The following is a 14,818-nucleotide window of genomic DNA, read 5'->3' on the forward strand; positions in this document are numbered from 1 at the left end:
CAATAGCGTCAAAAACAGCATGATAAACAGGGGAGAAGGAGACAGGACAATATGTGTGACAGAAAAATTAGGATTTTATTCATTTTTATTATAGGTTTGAATTTCTAACAGCATTATGACTTGCTTCTACTGAAATGCTCACAGATGAACATCGACTAACAGATGCTACTGTAGTGTAATGAAGCAACTAGTGGGGGTGTACTATGACAATTGAAAAAAAGAAAATCACTTTCTGTGCCATTTGATAATCACAGCAATTTTTGCATTTCAAAAAGGGGGAAGAATTAACAGAACTTTTCAAATAGGTTGGCAAATGTTGCAGCAGCACCAGATAGTGCAATAATAGTAATGTGTTATGACCATTAAAATTCATGATGGCAAGGCAAAAATATCCTCGATCAAATTTGTTTGTCACAATTCCAATTGTGAATTGTTCCAATTTAATGAATGTAAATCCACACATAAAAGTATGAAGCAAAGCATGATTCACTTAAAGTGGTTTTACGGAAATTGTTGTTTTAAAAGGAAACAAAGTTATAAAATGTCAAAACATTCACTTTCACCAACAAAGTGAAACATTTTAAATGAATTCAATATCTGTAACAATGGTTGTTTAAATGCTGAGTTTCCTCTGTTTGATGTCATGATGTAGCCTCCTCTTGAGCTTCAGCATTTCCTCCAGGTTCTTGCACTGTAAACAGTCCTGCATTGACATCAGAGTTGTGTCTCTGGGAGGGGGGCTTGTGGAGCCACTCAGGACGGCCTGCAGCATTCTGAGAGACACGGAGAAGGAGCTTTGCTGCTCAGAGCAAACAGGAAACAAGCAAGCGTTCCACAAACTACAGTTCGATGAGTCTCCTGAGAACTCGAGGCGTTCATTCTCCATCCCCCAGTGGGACAGGCACTTTGCAAGGTTAAGTCCAAAAAACTCTAGTTCCTCCACATATGCAGGAGAAGCCACACTTTGCTTTAAGTTGTCCTTAATACCAAAGAAGACAGTAACAAACCTGATTTGTTTCTGGTGGGTAACGCATAATGTGTGCATGAAAACCCCAGCTGGCACAGAGAGGCCTGGACTGACCCAGCAGCTGCTGATGATGGACCCCCCACCCACAGACACCCCTGTTTCCAGTCTGGAGTACTCCACCACTGACCCAGCCTCCACAGAGCAACTGGGATCAAGGACACTGTACATGATACAGCAACCAGAGAAGTTTTCATTGGCATTTACGCTGAAGGCAGATGACAGGAGATCCAGCTCGCCCCTGAACGCCTCGTCCTCCGTCAGGTGGAAGAGGTACTCCGAGGTGGTCCCGATGTGATAAAACTTAGAGTTGTTGAGGAGAATGACATTGAGGGGCATCCCTTTAAGTAGATGGAAGATCTTTTGTCGGATTTCAACCAGACTACTCTCCTCTTTGGTGACATTAGCCGTGTTTTTGGTGTACTCTATTGTGGCTTTTGGCCCCAGAGCTTGAAGAAAGTCCCCGTATGCGTCGATCTCACAGTTCAACGGACCCAACTCATTCAGCAGGTTCAGAAGTGACTTGGCACTCTTAAAGTCCATGTAATAGGTGCTGTCTGTGTAGACAAACTCACTGTCAGACATGGAAAACAGGCCATTCTGATTCGTGCAAACAGCTCCACTATCCTGCATCTCATCGATGCTTGGCTTGTGCAGAAAGCACAGACAGGAGGCATTCTCCATTTCCGGATACGAGGAACGTTCACGCGGATCCAACACAAACACGCCATGGGTGGTTCCCACAGAGAGTGGGGAGGGATGGGCTAAAGCAGTAAAGCCTGGTTTATCAAAGCTGACTCTCTCCCCCTCTGGTATGCTGTAGAGCTCGATGTCATCTGCACAGGTCACCAAGAAGCCGGGCTTCATTTGTGATGGGAAATCCACATACATGGCCAGTTTCAGCTCCAGCATCTGGTAGATGGGGTTCCCCAGTGGTAAAGGCATGAAGATCTTTCCCAGAGCGCTGGCACTGGGCATTCGCTGGCTGAAGCCACCTGAAGGTACAACATGTGGAAGTGACAAATGTTGGTGAGTTTTTTTCTTTATTTTCATAAAATTTGACATTTATTAAAATATTTTTTAATTATTTACTTTCAATATAGAATATATTCAGTGTTTAATTTTGTAATTCCTAAACAGTTTAATCTTTCCCTTAGGGTGGAAGTGGATACGTTTCCACCGTTATGGAGGAAGCTGACAGTCAAGAAAAAAGAGAAAAGATAAACTGTGTTATAGGAACAGAAATTGTGCATTCAATGGAGTTGTTTGCAAAAACAAGCTTTGAACTAGCCACTATTAAAAAACATGACTGTAACTAAATTGTACTGTACTGTTGTGATTAAAACAAATTTTCCTCCCTCATCTGTCACTGCAAGCTTTGACAACTGTGCTACAGCCATCTACATCAAATATGGGCAAATAGCAAAGTGAGACTCTATTCATTTGGCCAATTATATGATTGGTGTGCAGACATGGTTAAAGACAGACATTATCACTGCAATGACAAATGACAATATATTTGATATATTGCAGGTCTCTACTTCGGTCTTGTCTTTGTTAATTAGCTTTTTTATTATTAATAATAAATCACTTAAAAGTGACTCTATGAATCCCCCAAACCACAAATAATGTGGTTTGAGGGATTTATTGTCCAACTCCAATAAATTTGATTCAACTAAATGCGTAAATGGGACCTTTCAAATAATTAAATCCTTTTCTAGGAGCACTTATGAGAATCCTAAATATATGTTTGTAATAATCCTGATAATATCTCAATGTATCTTTCAAAATTTCAGGGGAAAAAAATACTATTTTTCCCTTCTTTTTTAAAAGAAATTCTTAAACCTATCATATCCTTCACAAAAGGCGTACACAAAAAAATCCCTACAACCAAACCAACGCATTTTGCATAAGTAGTTATATTTTAGTTAGAAAAATATAGGTAACCTGCGTGGATCAGGATGATTCTCATGTTGCTCAGAGCTTTTCCATAGATGTCATTCAGCTGCTGAAGAGCATACAGAGTGGAGCCTCCATTCCCTGCAAAACAACACTACTTTAAACACTACCCTAACAGAAGCGAAAAGAGTGCAACCAAATAACGCAGACAGCGGCTCACTGACCTATTTTGCACCCAGGGGGATCTGAGAAGACCTTGTACTGAGCTCCGACGGGAAGCTCTTTCCCGTCAACCTTCTCTCTGATCTGCAGCTCGTAAGCTTCTTTCTGGCTCCCGTCCACAGCAGTCACAGCCACGACATCCCAAAACTCACCCGGTAAAATCTCTCGACCTTCAGGAAAGCCAACATGTTACTTTTACTGAGCTCCAGTCGAAGTAAGATGAATGAAAAATAAAGCTCACCACGCAGCGAGTTCAGTTTCCTGAGCTTCTCTCGTGTTGCGGTTTGTAGTTTCCTGCTGCAGGCCTGGTTCATGCTGGCGCTTCTACTGTAAAGTAAATACAGTCAGTACAGAACCGAAAATGTTGTTTTTAGTTTGAACTCACGGGACTTTATTCTGTTTATGTCAGTCCTGTTTTTCCGGGTTTGGTCACGAGGTTAGTTGTCTTTACAGCGCATGCGCGCGGCTAATTCGCCGCCAAAACAATACAAATTATTTCTGATGATATTTAAACAGACAGTTTGCACAAATTGCACCGTTTCACTGAGCCTTGGATATATATAAATTGACTGCAGTTATTCCCAGGTCTTGCTAACAATAGAAAATGAAAATAAATGTATACAAAATCTTTGTAATTGACATAGTTTTATTTCCCAACTTTTGCATCTTTTCTACCATTTTTCCCTTCCAAACAACTAAATCCTTGGGTGCAGAACTCTGTAGTTTTCGAAAGAGTTTATAAATGCCATTGGCTGCTTTTTTCCCCCCGTGTTGGCTGTCCACTACTTGACCGTGATCATGACAGAATGCATAAAAATGACCTGTCAGATGAGCAAAATGCCTAACGATCTGACTTAAAGTAAACCTTTTAATGCCTCATCTGTTTTGTGTTGCCCCAAAGCTGGTTTATCTCATAAGCTTTAAATGTTTTAATAAAGCCTGAATGTTTCATAGGTCAAGATCAAGCAAAAATTTATTTTTCTTAAAATAAATGTAATATTAAAAAACAAATGAACAAAAAAAGGAGTGGGTGGGGGGAAGCCACTTGTTTGTCTCTTTAGAAATTAAAGTATAGAAAATAATGGATGTCTCAAAAATTAAAAAGGAACAAGCTCTTTGGTAGAGAATAGCTTATTTCTTGTTTCTTCTGACATGAAAGGAAAAGGCAGAACCACAAAATTATAATAAAATTTTTAGCATCAAATTACCAGTCACAGTACAATTTTTTTGCCCTCAGCATTTGCTGCGATCCTGACCACTGCCTTTAGTATTAATGTTGTTAGGCTGGTTTCCCTGGCTCCCGATTTACCGACACAAAGTGGACTCCGTCCCTAATTCCAACAAATTAGCTCCCTCCAACAACAAACACAATAATGAGTGAATCCACTTTGCTCTGGGTGCAGCCTTTGTAAACTGATTTGCACTTTTAGCTCTATTGATTAGGAATAAACATCATTTTTAGCTTGGTGCACACTGTTTGAATGATACCAAGGTTTCCAGCTAAAATTCCTTAATTGTTTGAAATAATATTAGATAAAATAAAGATTGAAAAAAAACGATATGATTTAAAATAACTTTGTTAATTTTTTGACATGTAGATGCTGTTTAATGTAATGAACTTGCTCCTGTCTTTAACTTCGTTCAGGATTAGTGTGTGAAAACAGAAATGAGTAATGGAAAAAAATGCTTTTGTTTGCCTAATGCACCATTTTAAAGTTTAATTGAAAAATATATTACTCTATTTCTGACCAACAATAGGTAAATGGCCTGTATTTGTATAGCGCTGTATCTAGTCCAGAGGACTCCAGAGCAATTTACACTACATTCACACATTCATGCTGTAGCATTTCTGAATAATGTACATCATGACAAAACTTTGAGTTCAAGTATATGAAACCATAAGAGGCAGGTCTTCTGGGGGAAACTGAGGCTTTTTTTGAGGAAAGTGTTAGTTGGAAAACATGAGTTCAACATGCAATACAGAAGGATCATGATGTGATCCTGCAGGAATGGTGTGCTGATTCTGGACAGATTTAGTTCCTGTAATCATTAAGAGGATTGGATTTGGCTGTGTTCACACTTTACTGAGAATTACACCCATTTTCTATTAAGGTGGATTTGCATTAGACAAAAACTAGTTCATATTCCTCTCCTGGACCTGTGAAACTATATCAGAAGCTTTTATATAAAATGGTTTAAGAAAGTTAGGAATGCAAAGTTAAAGGGTGGTGCACATGAAAAGTTTCAGAGAATGTATTTAACAGCTTTAAAAAGTTTATTGATTAAAGTAACTCAACACATTTTATCCTCAAAGCTTATGTCAATACAATAAAATTAGTTCAAGTGAAATTTGTTGTCTCAAATGAAAACAGCAAAGTTATACCCCAAAACCACATGTAAACTTCCTATCATTGAATTCAAATATATTAACATACAAAGTGACAAAGTAATTACACTTGACCTTATCTAAAAAAAATTCTTTACGGTGTTAAGTCACAGTGAAATAACCACCTGACAACACGACTGGACTGCTATGAAGTGATGGCTCACAAAATATAAATCATATATCTAGAAATCTGAATTGCACATGTTTTCAAAAAAATAATGCTAAAAAATAACTACAGAGGCATAAAATCATTTGTGCGCTTTTTCTTTGTACTTGTCTATGCAAAGTACAAACTAGCAGTCCTTCATAATCTCAGAATGGCTTATTTTATGACATATTTAAGCCCAGCACATCCAAAGCAGTGTTAAATCAGGATTAGAGCTGTGAAACAATGCTACTCTGAACTGATAATGCCCCTTCTTTGCTTATGGGAGAGGGGTTTTAAATCAAAATGAAGAAGATGGCAGAGCACTCAGGCTGTCTTTGTTGGCTTCCAGGAACTGACTGCAAGCGGAAAACGTGCTGTAGAAGCTGGAGGAGAGGCCAGCCACGTCTGTCGAGATGTAGGGGAGAACACCTGGTGTGGCCTGGTTGTAGTAGGTGAACTGAAACAAAAATGGATGATCAATTTTGATACCTGCAGCAATGTGCTGTAAGCATTAGAGCTTGTGCCGCAGACATTGGGCTAACCTTGGTGACTGAACTGGACTCCTCCCAGATTGTGAAGCCAGCACAGAGCACCTCTCCTCTGGAGAAATCCTCTGTAGGCGGGTGATTTGGCAAAGTGACAGAACGCAGAGCGATCAGGTACGGGTCCCTGAGAGAGACAAAATTTAATTCTATGAAGGAGCAATATACGTAGAGCACAGAGACACATCCAAAACATGCAGGACAGTGAGCCCTGAGGACCAGGGTTTATCACATGCTGATGTAGAGTGTACTTCCTTATATTTATTCCTGTCTCATAATATGGTAACATTTTGAATAAGTAACAAAGTAAGAAAGACAAAATTATTATCAAAATAAAGTGAGCAAATTATTTTAGGGCAACATATTGAATATATTAAATTGTTACAGGTTTATTTACTTTATTTACTAAAAAACAGTGAACAAAATTGTGGTATAAATATCAGCCAACCTTATGAAATCATTTTTGAGCTGGAAAAAGAGAACATAAAATGACATTTTTGCAGCACCTGGAATCACATGGCTTCCTTCTAGATGCAAGCAAGATAAAGTCTTTCCCTTTGCTCCCTTTGCTGACAGAGGGAGTAACCACGCGATAAAGAGTGTCATCCTCATCTGCCTGGTTGATCACCTCACACTCCCTGTGGTTGACACATTGACAAAAAAAATGTATTAGAAACATATTAAAAGTTTTCAGGCTTTTGAGGATTTGACAGTAATGTCACAAGTAAGCATTCATCTGGAAGTTACCGTTTTCTTAATGAAAAATCCTGTGCAAAACCATAAATCTTCACTGCTGGTGGCTGAGATAAGACAGATACTGGGACAATCTAATCTTCATCTGCTGTATTTAAAGCACCATGTTTGAAATGTGTGCATGTTACTGACTCATAATGCCGGTCCCATTCTTTCCTCCTCCTCAGGTCCGACAACAGGTGGAACACCTGCTCTGCTGGGACGCTGACGTACATCTCCACCTTGACACAAAGCATGTGGTTTTCCTCCAATGTGTATAGTCTCACCTATCAAAATGTACAAACAGAAGTTGTTAAGGTATCAATATGTACAGTGCCAGTGAGAAATTTACATAAACTCCAAGCTTGCCATTTTAGTTTTGGACTTTTAATGATGCCCTTTGACCATTCTTTTCCCAGGGTAAAATGACTTCATAATACACTACTTTAGTGTATTTTTGGGGGGTCAGATTTGTTCAAAGATGTTGTAGAAGAAATATGTATATTTTATAGCAACAAGCAATTTTGCATTTAAAATATATAATTCATAGTATCAACATTCTGCTGTATCTGACCATTTCCTATTTCTAAATAATTCAATGCAGAATGTAAGTTGGAAAGCTAATCCTAACTTGGCTAACTATACACTGACCTATATACTATGCTAAGGTCACACTGACCTTATTTTTCTCTGAAGTTAAGACCCAGTTGTTCCGGGTATCCATGAGCTTCAGGGCTGATACGTTGTTGTAGCTCAGGTACATCTGGAAGACCAAACGGTTGAGTGAACTCCTGAGCTTAAGCACCATATCTGGTGGGCTTCGATTGCTTCTCTAAGATACCTGGTTACTTGGATCCCAGGGCACAGACAGAGGCACTTGGGTTTGCTTGCAAGAGATGATATATTTTCTGTAAACATTAAGGCACAAATCAAAGACCAAATCTGACCAGAATAAACACTTATTTGGGTGAGTCCAACACCTTTGGTTACTAAATTGAAGAAAAACAGATTATGCTGGAAGCAGAGTGGTCAACAACTGAACAATGAGCTTTTTATTCTTAGTAAACTCTCCACCAAAGTCTGCTCAGTTGTGATATGCAGCCAAGCCAAGTCATTTTCTTATGAAAAATACTGCAAACAAGGAGCTTTGTCACGCCATATTCACGCAACACTGTGGTTGCACCATGATCTTTACAGAGAACAGACCAACTGCTGCATAAGCAAACTGAATTGATTTGAAGATAATATATATATCAAGAGTTTAAGATTCAGTAAACTAAGATCTACCTCAAACCAAATTCACACTATAGCGCAAGTCCTAATAATGACTAGCGCTATAGTGTGAATTTGGTTTGAGGTAGATCCTGATAATGACTACATTCTCATTATACCAAGCATCAACTGAGCACAATTGTAATAAGGTGTGTATTTGTTTTGTTGCATATGTTGCAATAATCAGTGCAAATGAACTTCTTCACATTTCGCCACATATCAAACACAATTTGATACGGACATGAACGCTAAATAATCCTAGAAGAACACTTGTTAGAGGATGTGAAAGGACAGTGGCAGAGGTTCACCTAACATCAAGACAGCTGTATTTATGCAGTCAGAGCAACAATAGGTTGATTTAGATCAAAGCATATTCATGAGTTAGAACATCCTAGTCCAAGTTCAAACTTAAATTGAATTAAAAAGCAGTGGAAAGATTTGAAATCTAATGTTAAAAGATGCTTTCCATTCAATCCAACTGAGCTATTTAGCAAAGTAAAATAGGCAAGCATTTTCAACCTCTAGATTTGGGAACCTGGTAGACATACCTCAAAGACTTGGAGCTGTAATTGCAGCAATACATTGTTTTGTACAGTATTGAGTCAGAAGCTGAATACAAATGATAATAACCCATTTAAGGTATCTATGGAAAAAATGCTTGAACACATTGCAACCTTTTTCTTCAATTTCATAAAAACAGTGCAGTGTGTTGGTCTATCCAGGTTATAATACTAGGATTGGTTGAAGTTTATGACTGTAACATGAGAAAATGTGAACATTCAATTCAAGGCTCTACCTGTCAAGGCGAATCTTCTTTCTTGCAACAGCTTCTTTATAACGTCTTCTTCCATCCTTTAAAACACATGAAACCCCAATTTAATCCAGACAAATGAATGTTGATTACATTGCAGAGCAAGGTCTCCAAATGATATAATAAACTTTGTTAACATACCACAGGCTCGGGTCGCAGGTGCGGCAGCGTGCGGGGCTTCCTGTCACTGTCCAGCACCTCAAAGGTCATAAAGGCACTATTGATATGGCGCAGAGGTTCTCCACCCTGATAGGCCTCTGCACAAACTCCCACCTCCATGCTACACAGCATCAGTAATACATTTTCAGAGCTGCAAACACACTAACCGTACATAAGTGCAGACTGAAATCAAAGGCTCTACAAATGAATAGTGCTGACATCACTCAGTTGATTCAGGCATTGTTTACTGAAATCTGTCAGGTAATGTGGAGACGCACCTGTGTTTGAAGGCGTTGTTAACAATAGCTTTCAGCACCAGCCGGTCGCCAATGTGTGACGGCCCACGAAAATGGAACATGTCTATGGTCCTCAGTGTTGGGTGGGCGTTACACAATCGGCTGGATCAAAACAGAAAAAAGAGATGATATGGATGTGTATCTGTGCTCTATAGCACAGATACACATCCATATCATCTCTTTTTTCACATCCACTCATGTATTTAAGGACATGAATGTGTTAAGTGCAATATTAAATTGGGAAAATGTAGCATAGCAATAGCAGCATGGATCTCTAAAGATCTCAAAGTGATGATGGTCATAGGTCTCAAAAATAACACTTTAGCTACATTTACATAAAACAGTCACACTGAATGTTGACAGAAATGTTCCTTTTCTTTGCTCCTCACAAATCATAACATGGTGGGAACCTTTTTTGACTTAAATATATATTTTTCAAAAATCCAGTCATACAGATAACAAAATATATTCTACAGAGTATGTATGTACAAGAGTATTGAGACCCCTTCAATTTCTTTTGTATTGAACCAAAACCCATAACTTCAATGCATTTCTTTGGAAATTTACGTGATAAATTTCCAAAATTTATCACAAATTTATCACAAATGACAGAGTACTCCATTATTGTAAGGTATAAAGGAAATTATGCATTTATTTTACTTTTTTTTTCAAATAACAATGTAAAAGCATGGCGTGCTTATGTATTTAAGAATCAGATTTTGTTGCAGTTACAGCTGTAGGCCTCTAGAGGGTATTTCTCTAGCAGCTTGGTATAGCTTGATTGCAAAATAATTCAGATTCAGAAAGAATGGATGGAAAGCATCTCTGAACATCACGTCTTGCCTCAGGTTCCCAACTCTGTTTTCTTATGTATTCCTATATTCATCCCAGTACATGAATATATTTTGATCAAAACCACTCCATTGTAGATCTGATTGTACATTTACAGCTACAGTATGTTCCTGTTGTAAGGTGTTTAGTGTCAGACTAAAGCCTTCATCAGCCTCTAACAGGTTTCCTTCCAGATTCGCCTCCCTCTGATCAACTTCACTCATCCTCCTAAACATAATCCCCACAGCATGATGCTGCCAGGGGCAGTGTGTTCAAAAGGTTTAGTTTTGTACTCATCTGTATCTGGTCCCTTGGCCTTCATGATAGAGGATTAAATTGTTTGCATTTTATTTCAGCATATCAGGACATAAAATAGCCTAAATAGTAATAACAGCCACACCTTTTTAGATTTGTATTTGTAAGAAAAAAAATGTATGCCTCCCCTTTTCCACAAAATTCTATTTTCTGGTGGCTTTGTGTATAAATTTAATAAAATGCATCAAATTTGGGGTTAAAATATAAAAGAATGTAAAATATTCTGAATATTTTTGCAAGCCTCTCTAAAAATGAAGCTCTTCAAAAGAAAAAAAACTGCATACCTTGCTGCAATTGTAGCCACATTCTCCATCCAGGCCATGATCTGGCCTCCAAACGTGCTGACTTGATGGTTGGCATGGGGTGGAAGCACCAGCTCCACGCTCTCCACTCGCGTCTTCTCAGATGGCACAGCGTCGTCATACTCCTGACATTCCCCTAATGAAAGACCCAAAAAGACCCAAAAAGAAAAGGCTGTAATTTTTCTGACCTTCGAGGACCGTGTGTTCTAAAAGCCTTGTGTCCTTACCCAGCTGAGCTGTGCTGCTGCTCAGCAGGTCTGTGATAATCTCAGCATGGATGAGTCGCATCCTCCGCCGCTCTGCTGCTAGGCTGTACTCCATCTGCTCCATTTGTGTATAAGGAATCACCTGCTTGAGCTGTACCTGTGCACAGAAAACCAAAGAGGCCAGAAGAAGATAAGCGAGCTTCAAAAAAGTGCTGGTGTGCTCGAGATTGTTTCAGTCCCCGCTCCGTTACCTTTCCAGATTCAGTTCGTCTGGAAACAAAAGTGGCAAAGGCATGACAAACTTTCCACTGCCTGTCAGAGTAAAGATCTTCACAAGTCACCAGTATGCCCACCTGAAATTCACACGTTTACTACATTTTTATGTACGAATATGGCTGTTCAACTTAAGTATGGCAAGACGTCCACCAACCTCCATGCTAGACGTGAAGGCTCTATTGACTTTGGCAATAATACTGACAACTTGTCCAACTCTGAAAGAGACATACATGGACGCTTCTTTACAAACAACATGATTATACACAACACAGCATTTTCCCTCTTTACCCTCAGATATTATTTTAAGTCAACAGTAAGAAAACTAACTATAAATTTGGGACGCTTGTCATCACTGCTAAATATGAAGGATTACAGGATGAAGCATATTTGATTTCAATTATTTTTTAAGAAAACAATTCAAAAGGTAGTTTGGTAAATAAATCTTAAACGAATGACACAAGTTGATCACTTTATGGTTGATAATACCTTACCCTATTGTGTGTTCGAAGTGGATGTCATCGACCGATGCAGTGACGCAGGAGCAGCCTGCATGTCTCTCAGCTGGGAAAGGAGGGATTACACTAAATTAAGAATATTTTTTACTAGCTTTACTCATTCACTTAAATCTTTGAATGCACCAGCAGCAGAACTTTTCAATTTCACCGAGTTTTATTTTATTGTCCATCAAAACTCACTGATGTCCGGAAGATAACAGATGGCTTGCTATCGCGCTTGGATAACAGAATTTATTATCTGTGAATGTTTGTGAAAAATAGGTACAACAAAAACCATAAATACATGAAAAAATATATAATTGAATTTATGAAATGACCTCAGACTTGTATGGCGCTTTCAGGACCCTTGAATATACTTTACAATGAAATCAGCCATTCCCGTTCACAAACACATTCACACACTGATGGGAAGCTGGTGGTAGTCACAGCTGCCCTGGGGCAGTCTGACAGAAGTGAGGCTGCTAATTTGTGCTATTGGCCCTTCTGACCACCACCAGCAGGCAAGGTGGGTAAAGTGTCTTGCCCCAATAAATTCTCATTCCTCACCTGACAAACAGGCTGTGGAGTCCATCCACTTCAGCAGCTGACCCACACTCAGCTCCCCGCAATGATTGGCGTGACAGGGCAGCACAATTTGACTCATCTGCACCTCTGTGGGGTTTCTATAAACTTCCCCGGTCTCTTGGATAAGTTGGGGGTCCAGCATGATGCCTGCATCTTTCCCCTCTGATGTCATAACTCACAACTACACAGACAGAAAGAGACAAAATAAATAACAAACATATTTTTTACACGTAACATTAAAAAAAAGAAAAAACAACAACAACACGTGTATCATTTTCTGCCAGATGTTTCCAGCTGCTGTGTGATAAAATGTAAAAATAAAAAAAAATTAAAAAGAGAGAAAAGTTAAAGGAGTATGAAGTACTGTATTGAGAGCTTACATGACAAAAGTAAAGCTATATAAACATTATAAATGATGTAAACATGCACAACATGTTTATAAGTTGAGTAAACAACATAAAAGTGAGAAGTTAGCAAGTTTTAATGTGATCTCTTGCCACATCTGAGAATCACACATTCTTCAGTCAACGCAGAGCTTTTCATAATCTTCAGATAATCTGCAAATACGTTTCACTAAATGCGCAACATTTCTAACCCTCCACTAAATCTCGCTCTGAATTTCTATGTAATTACAACTAACTACACTGAGGATGCAACTGTACACACAGAATTGCTTTTTATTGCAAGCCGGGGCACGTCCTTTTTAGTGTAGCAGACAAACTATTTCAAGACATGCAGATAAATGGGGCATTCAGGGAAGGCATTTGCTGGGATACTTCTAAACAGGGTCACACACACACACACACACACACACACAGTCACCTGTTTCCACTGCGTCGGCAATTCTGGATTAATTCCCACAGAAATAACATTCACTACAAACTTATAACGGCGCTTCTTGAACTATACATGCTCATATTTCTAAGTTGACACTAAACATATGACTTAAAATGAGGAAAAACACAGAAAAGAACTTACTCGATGTATTAAATTCAGCTGAAGTCCAATGAGAGCCAGCGGAGGTGTTGTCAGAGCTCATCGAACCCGAACCGTGGATCTTTTTCTGGTCGCACAATCCTCCAACACGCAGCCGCTGAGCACGCAAACAAGCCGCTTGAGTTTAATGAAGAAGTTTGGCCGCTGGAGGGAAGGGGAGAGGCAGGGACACCACCCCCCTACAGAGCCTACAGTGTGAACACTTTTTTAAGGTGGAACTGGAGTCCAGACACCGTGCTTTAATAGAGGTGATGTTAACTCATTTAAAAGTATCAAAAGTTATCTTTTAAGTATTCCTTTGGGACTTAACTTTAAACACTAATTCACATGCAGCTCAAACTTTGAGACTATATTACATTTGTAATGCAATTTGCAAATTATCCCGCCATGGAAACAGCACAGACAACAAATCTGCATTTTAAATGTGATGCTGGCAGCAAACAAGATGGGGTGGAGGCACGCTTCCCACTGGGTTGCATCAGCTTCCAGCACTGCTTGGAAGCGTTTTGGAGTGGAAGGGACCAGGTGGAAACTAAAGTCTTTACCTTCCTTGTTTCCTAAAAAAAAAAAGCTAAATACCTCATCTTCTTTTTAATTTCAGCAGCAATAGATGATGGGAATGTTTGACACTGCTTGAGAATAGTGACTGGTTGTTGGCAATATGTTCCCTATTTCCCTTTCTGGAATTGTCTTTCTAAATTTAGGAACACTTTGCCTAAAATGCCTGAACAACTGCAGATGTTGCGGCAAAACCCTTTGTTCAGCAATTATGATTCCCTCACTCCTGCACCTTAGATTATAATGGATGATAACCTTTCCTGTAACAGACCATATGTTCTCTTTGAAATAAAAGGATATGTAAAATTTAGATTATGTTTTTTTTTTTTTGCACAAACCAAAAAGGTGGAATTCTCTTTGAATCTTACAAAATACAAAAAGAAAAGGAAAAACACATTCTTTCTCCTTTTTGCATAGCACACAATAGAGTGTTTTCTTGTCTGTCTAATAATGTTGATGGTTGTTATGGCTTTTCTCAGTTGTTTCACTGAGTCAACTTCAATAGAATTCGCTGTTTGTTTTCTGTTTGGTCTGTAAAGTTTATTTTAGACATTCTAAGCATAATCTGATATTAATTCTTATTAGTCATTAGTCAGGTAATTGTATCAAAGTATGTTGTTTCAAACTGGACTTAAAAACTGTGAAAATGTTTAACCAATCCCATTCCTACATTTTAAATTCATTTAATGAGATTTCTTTGGACTGTGTAGCTCATTGAGCAACATAGCTGCTTCACTTAGTCTGTATGGAAATACTTTGGGTTA

General features: G+C 38.7%; 2 protein-coding genes across 3 annotated transcripts; both read right to left on the bottom strand.

Annotated features, from left to right (window-relative positions):
- Window positions 1–54: 54 nt before the first annotated feature.
- fpgt (fucose-1-phosphate guanylyltransferase) lies at window positions 55–3,604 on the bottom strand. Its single transcript, XM_028028319.1, has 4 exons — window positions 3,387–3,604; window positions 3,148–3,315; window positions 2,972–3,064; window positions 55–2,019 (listed from the first exon to the last, which is right to left on the bottom strand). Exons 1-4 carry the CDS (start codon window positions 3,457–3,459, stop codon window positions 614–616), a joined length of 1,740 nt encoding a protein of 579 aa, XP_027884120.1. The 5' UTR covers window positions 3,460–3,604; the 3' UTR covers window positions 55–613.
- A 1,797-nt stretch (window positions 3,605–5,401) lies between these two features.
- Window positions 5,402–14,543, bottom strand: acot11b (acyl-CoA thioesterase 11b). Of its 2 annotated transcripts, none has more exons than XM_028027421.1 (16): window positions 13,479–14,543; window positions 12,483–12,681; window positions 11,913–11,982; window positions 11,576–11,636; window positions 11,397–11,498; window positions 11,167–11,302; window positions 10,922–11,075; window positions 9,474–9,593; window positions 9,178–9,346; window positions 9,022–9,077; window positions 7,795–7,861; window positions 7,633–7,716; window positions 7,107–7,240; window positions 6,728–6,859; window positions 6,222–6,348; window positions 5,402–6,136 (listed from the first exon to the last, which is right to left on the bottom strand). In XM_028027421.1, exons 2-16 carry the CDS (start codon window positions 12,670–12,672, stop codon window positions 5,978–5,980), a joined length of 1,761 nt encoding a protein of 586 aa, XP_027883222.1. In that variant the 5' UTR covers window positions 12,673–12,681; window positions 13,479–14,543; the 3' UTR covers window positions 5,402–5,977. The 2 variants fall into 2 exon arrangements, with proteins under 2 accessions (XP_027883222.1, XP_027883223.1); XM_028027422.1 differs by having other exon boundaries at window positions 9,178–9,316; window positions 13,479–14,541.
- Between the last annotated feature and the right edge of the window lie 275 nt (window positions 14,544–14,818).

The sequence above is a fragment of the Xiphophorus couchianus genome, chromosome 9 (genome assembly GCF_001444195.1).
Source record: "Xiphophorus couchianus chromosome 9, X_couchianus-1.0, whole genome shotgun sequence".
In the NCBI taxonomy this organism is placed as follows: Eukaryota; Metazoa; Chordata; class Actinopteri; order Cyprinodontiformes; family Poeciliidae; genus Xiphophorus; species Xiphophorus couchianus.

What these genes read in the sequence shown, in the direction of transcription:
- fpgt (XM_028028319.1), bottom strand. Translation starts at nt 3,459, where the DNA reads ATGAACCAGGCCTGCAGCAGGAAACTACAAACCGCAACACGAGAGAAG. An exon ending in GAAACTGAACTCGCTGCGTG is followed by an intron (nt 3,316 to 3,386) that starts GTGAGCTTTATT and finishes GCTTTCCTGAAG; the next exon opens with GTCGAGAGATTTTACCGGGT. An exon ending in TCCCCCTGGGTGCAAAATAG is followed by an intron (nt 3,065 to 3,147) that starts GTCAGTGAGCCG and finishes GTTGTTTTGCAG; the next exon opens with GGAATGGAGGCTCCACTCTG.
- acot11b (XM_028027421.1), bottom strand. Translation starts at nt 12,672, where the DNA reads ATGACATCAGAGGGGAAAGATGCAGGCATCATGCTGGACCCCCAACTT. An exon ending in GACGAACTGAATCTGGAAAG is followed by an intron (nt 11,303 to 11,396) that starts GTAACGGAGCGG and finishes TTCTGTGCACAG; the next exon opens with GTACAGCTCAAGCAGGTGAT. An exon ending in CAGCAGCACAGCTCAGCTGG is followed by an intron (nt 11,076 to 11,166) that starts GTAAGGACACAA and finishes GTCTTTCATTAG; the next exon opens with GGGAATGTCAGGAGTATGAC.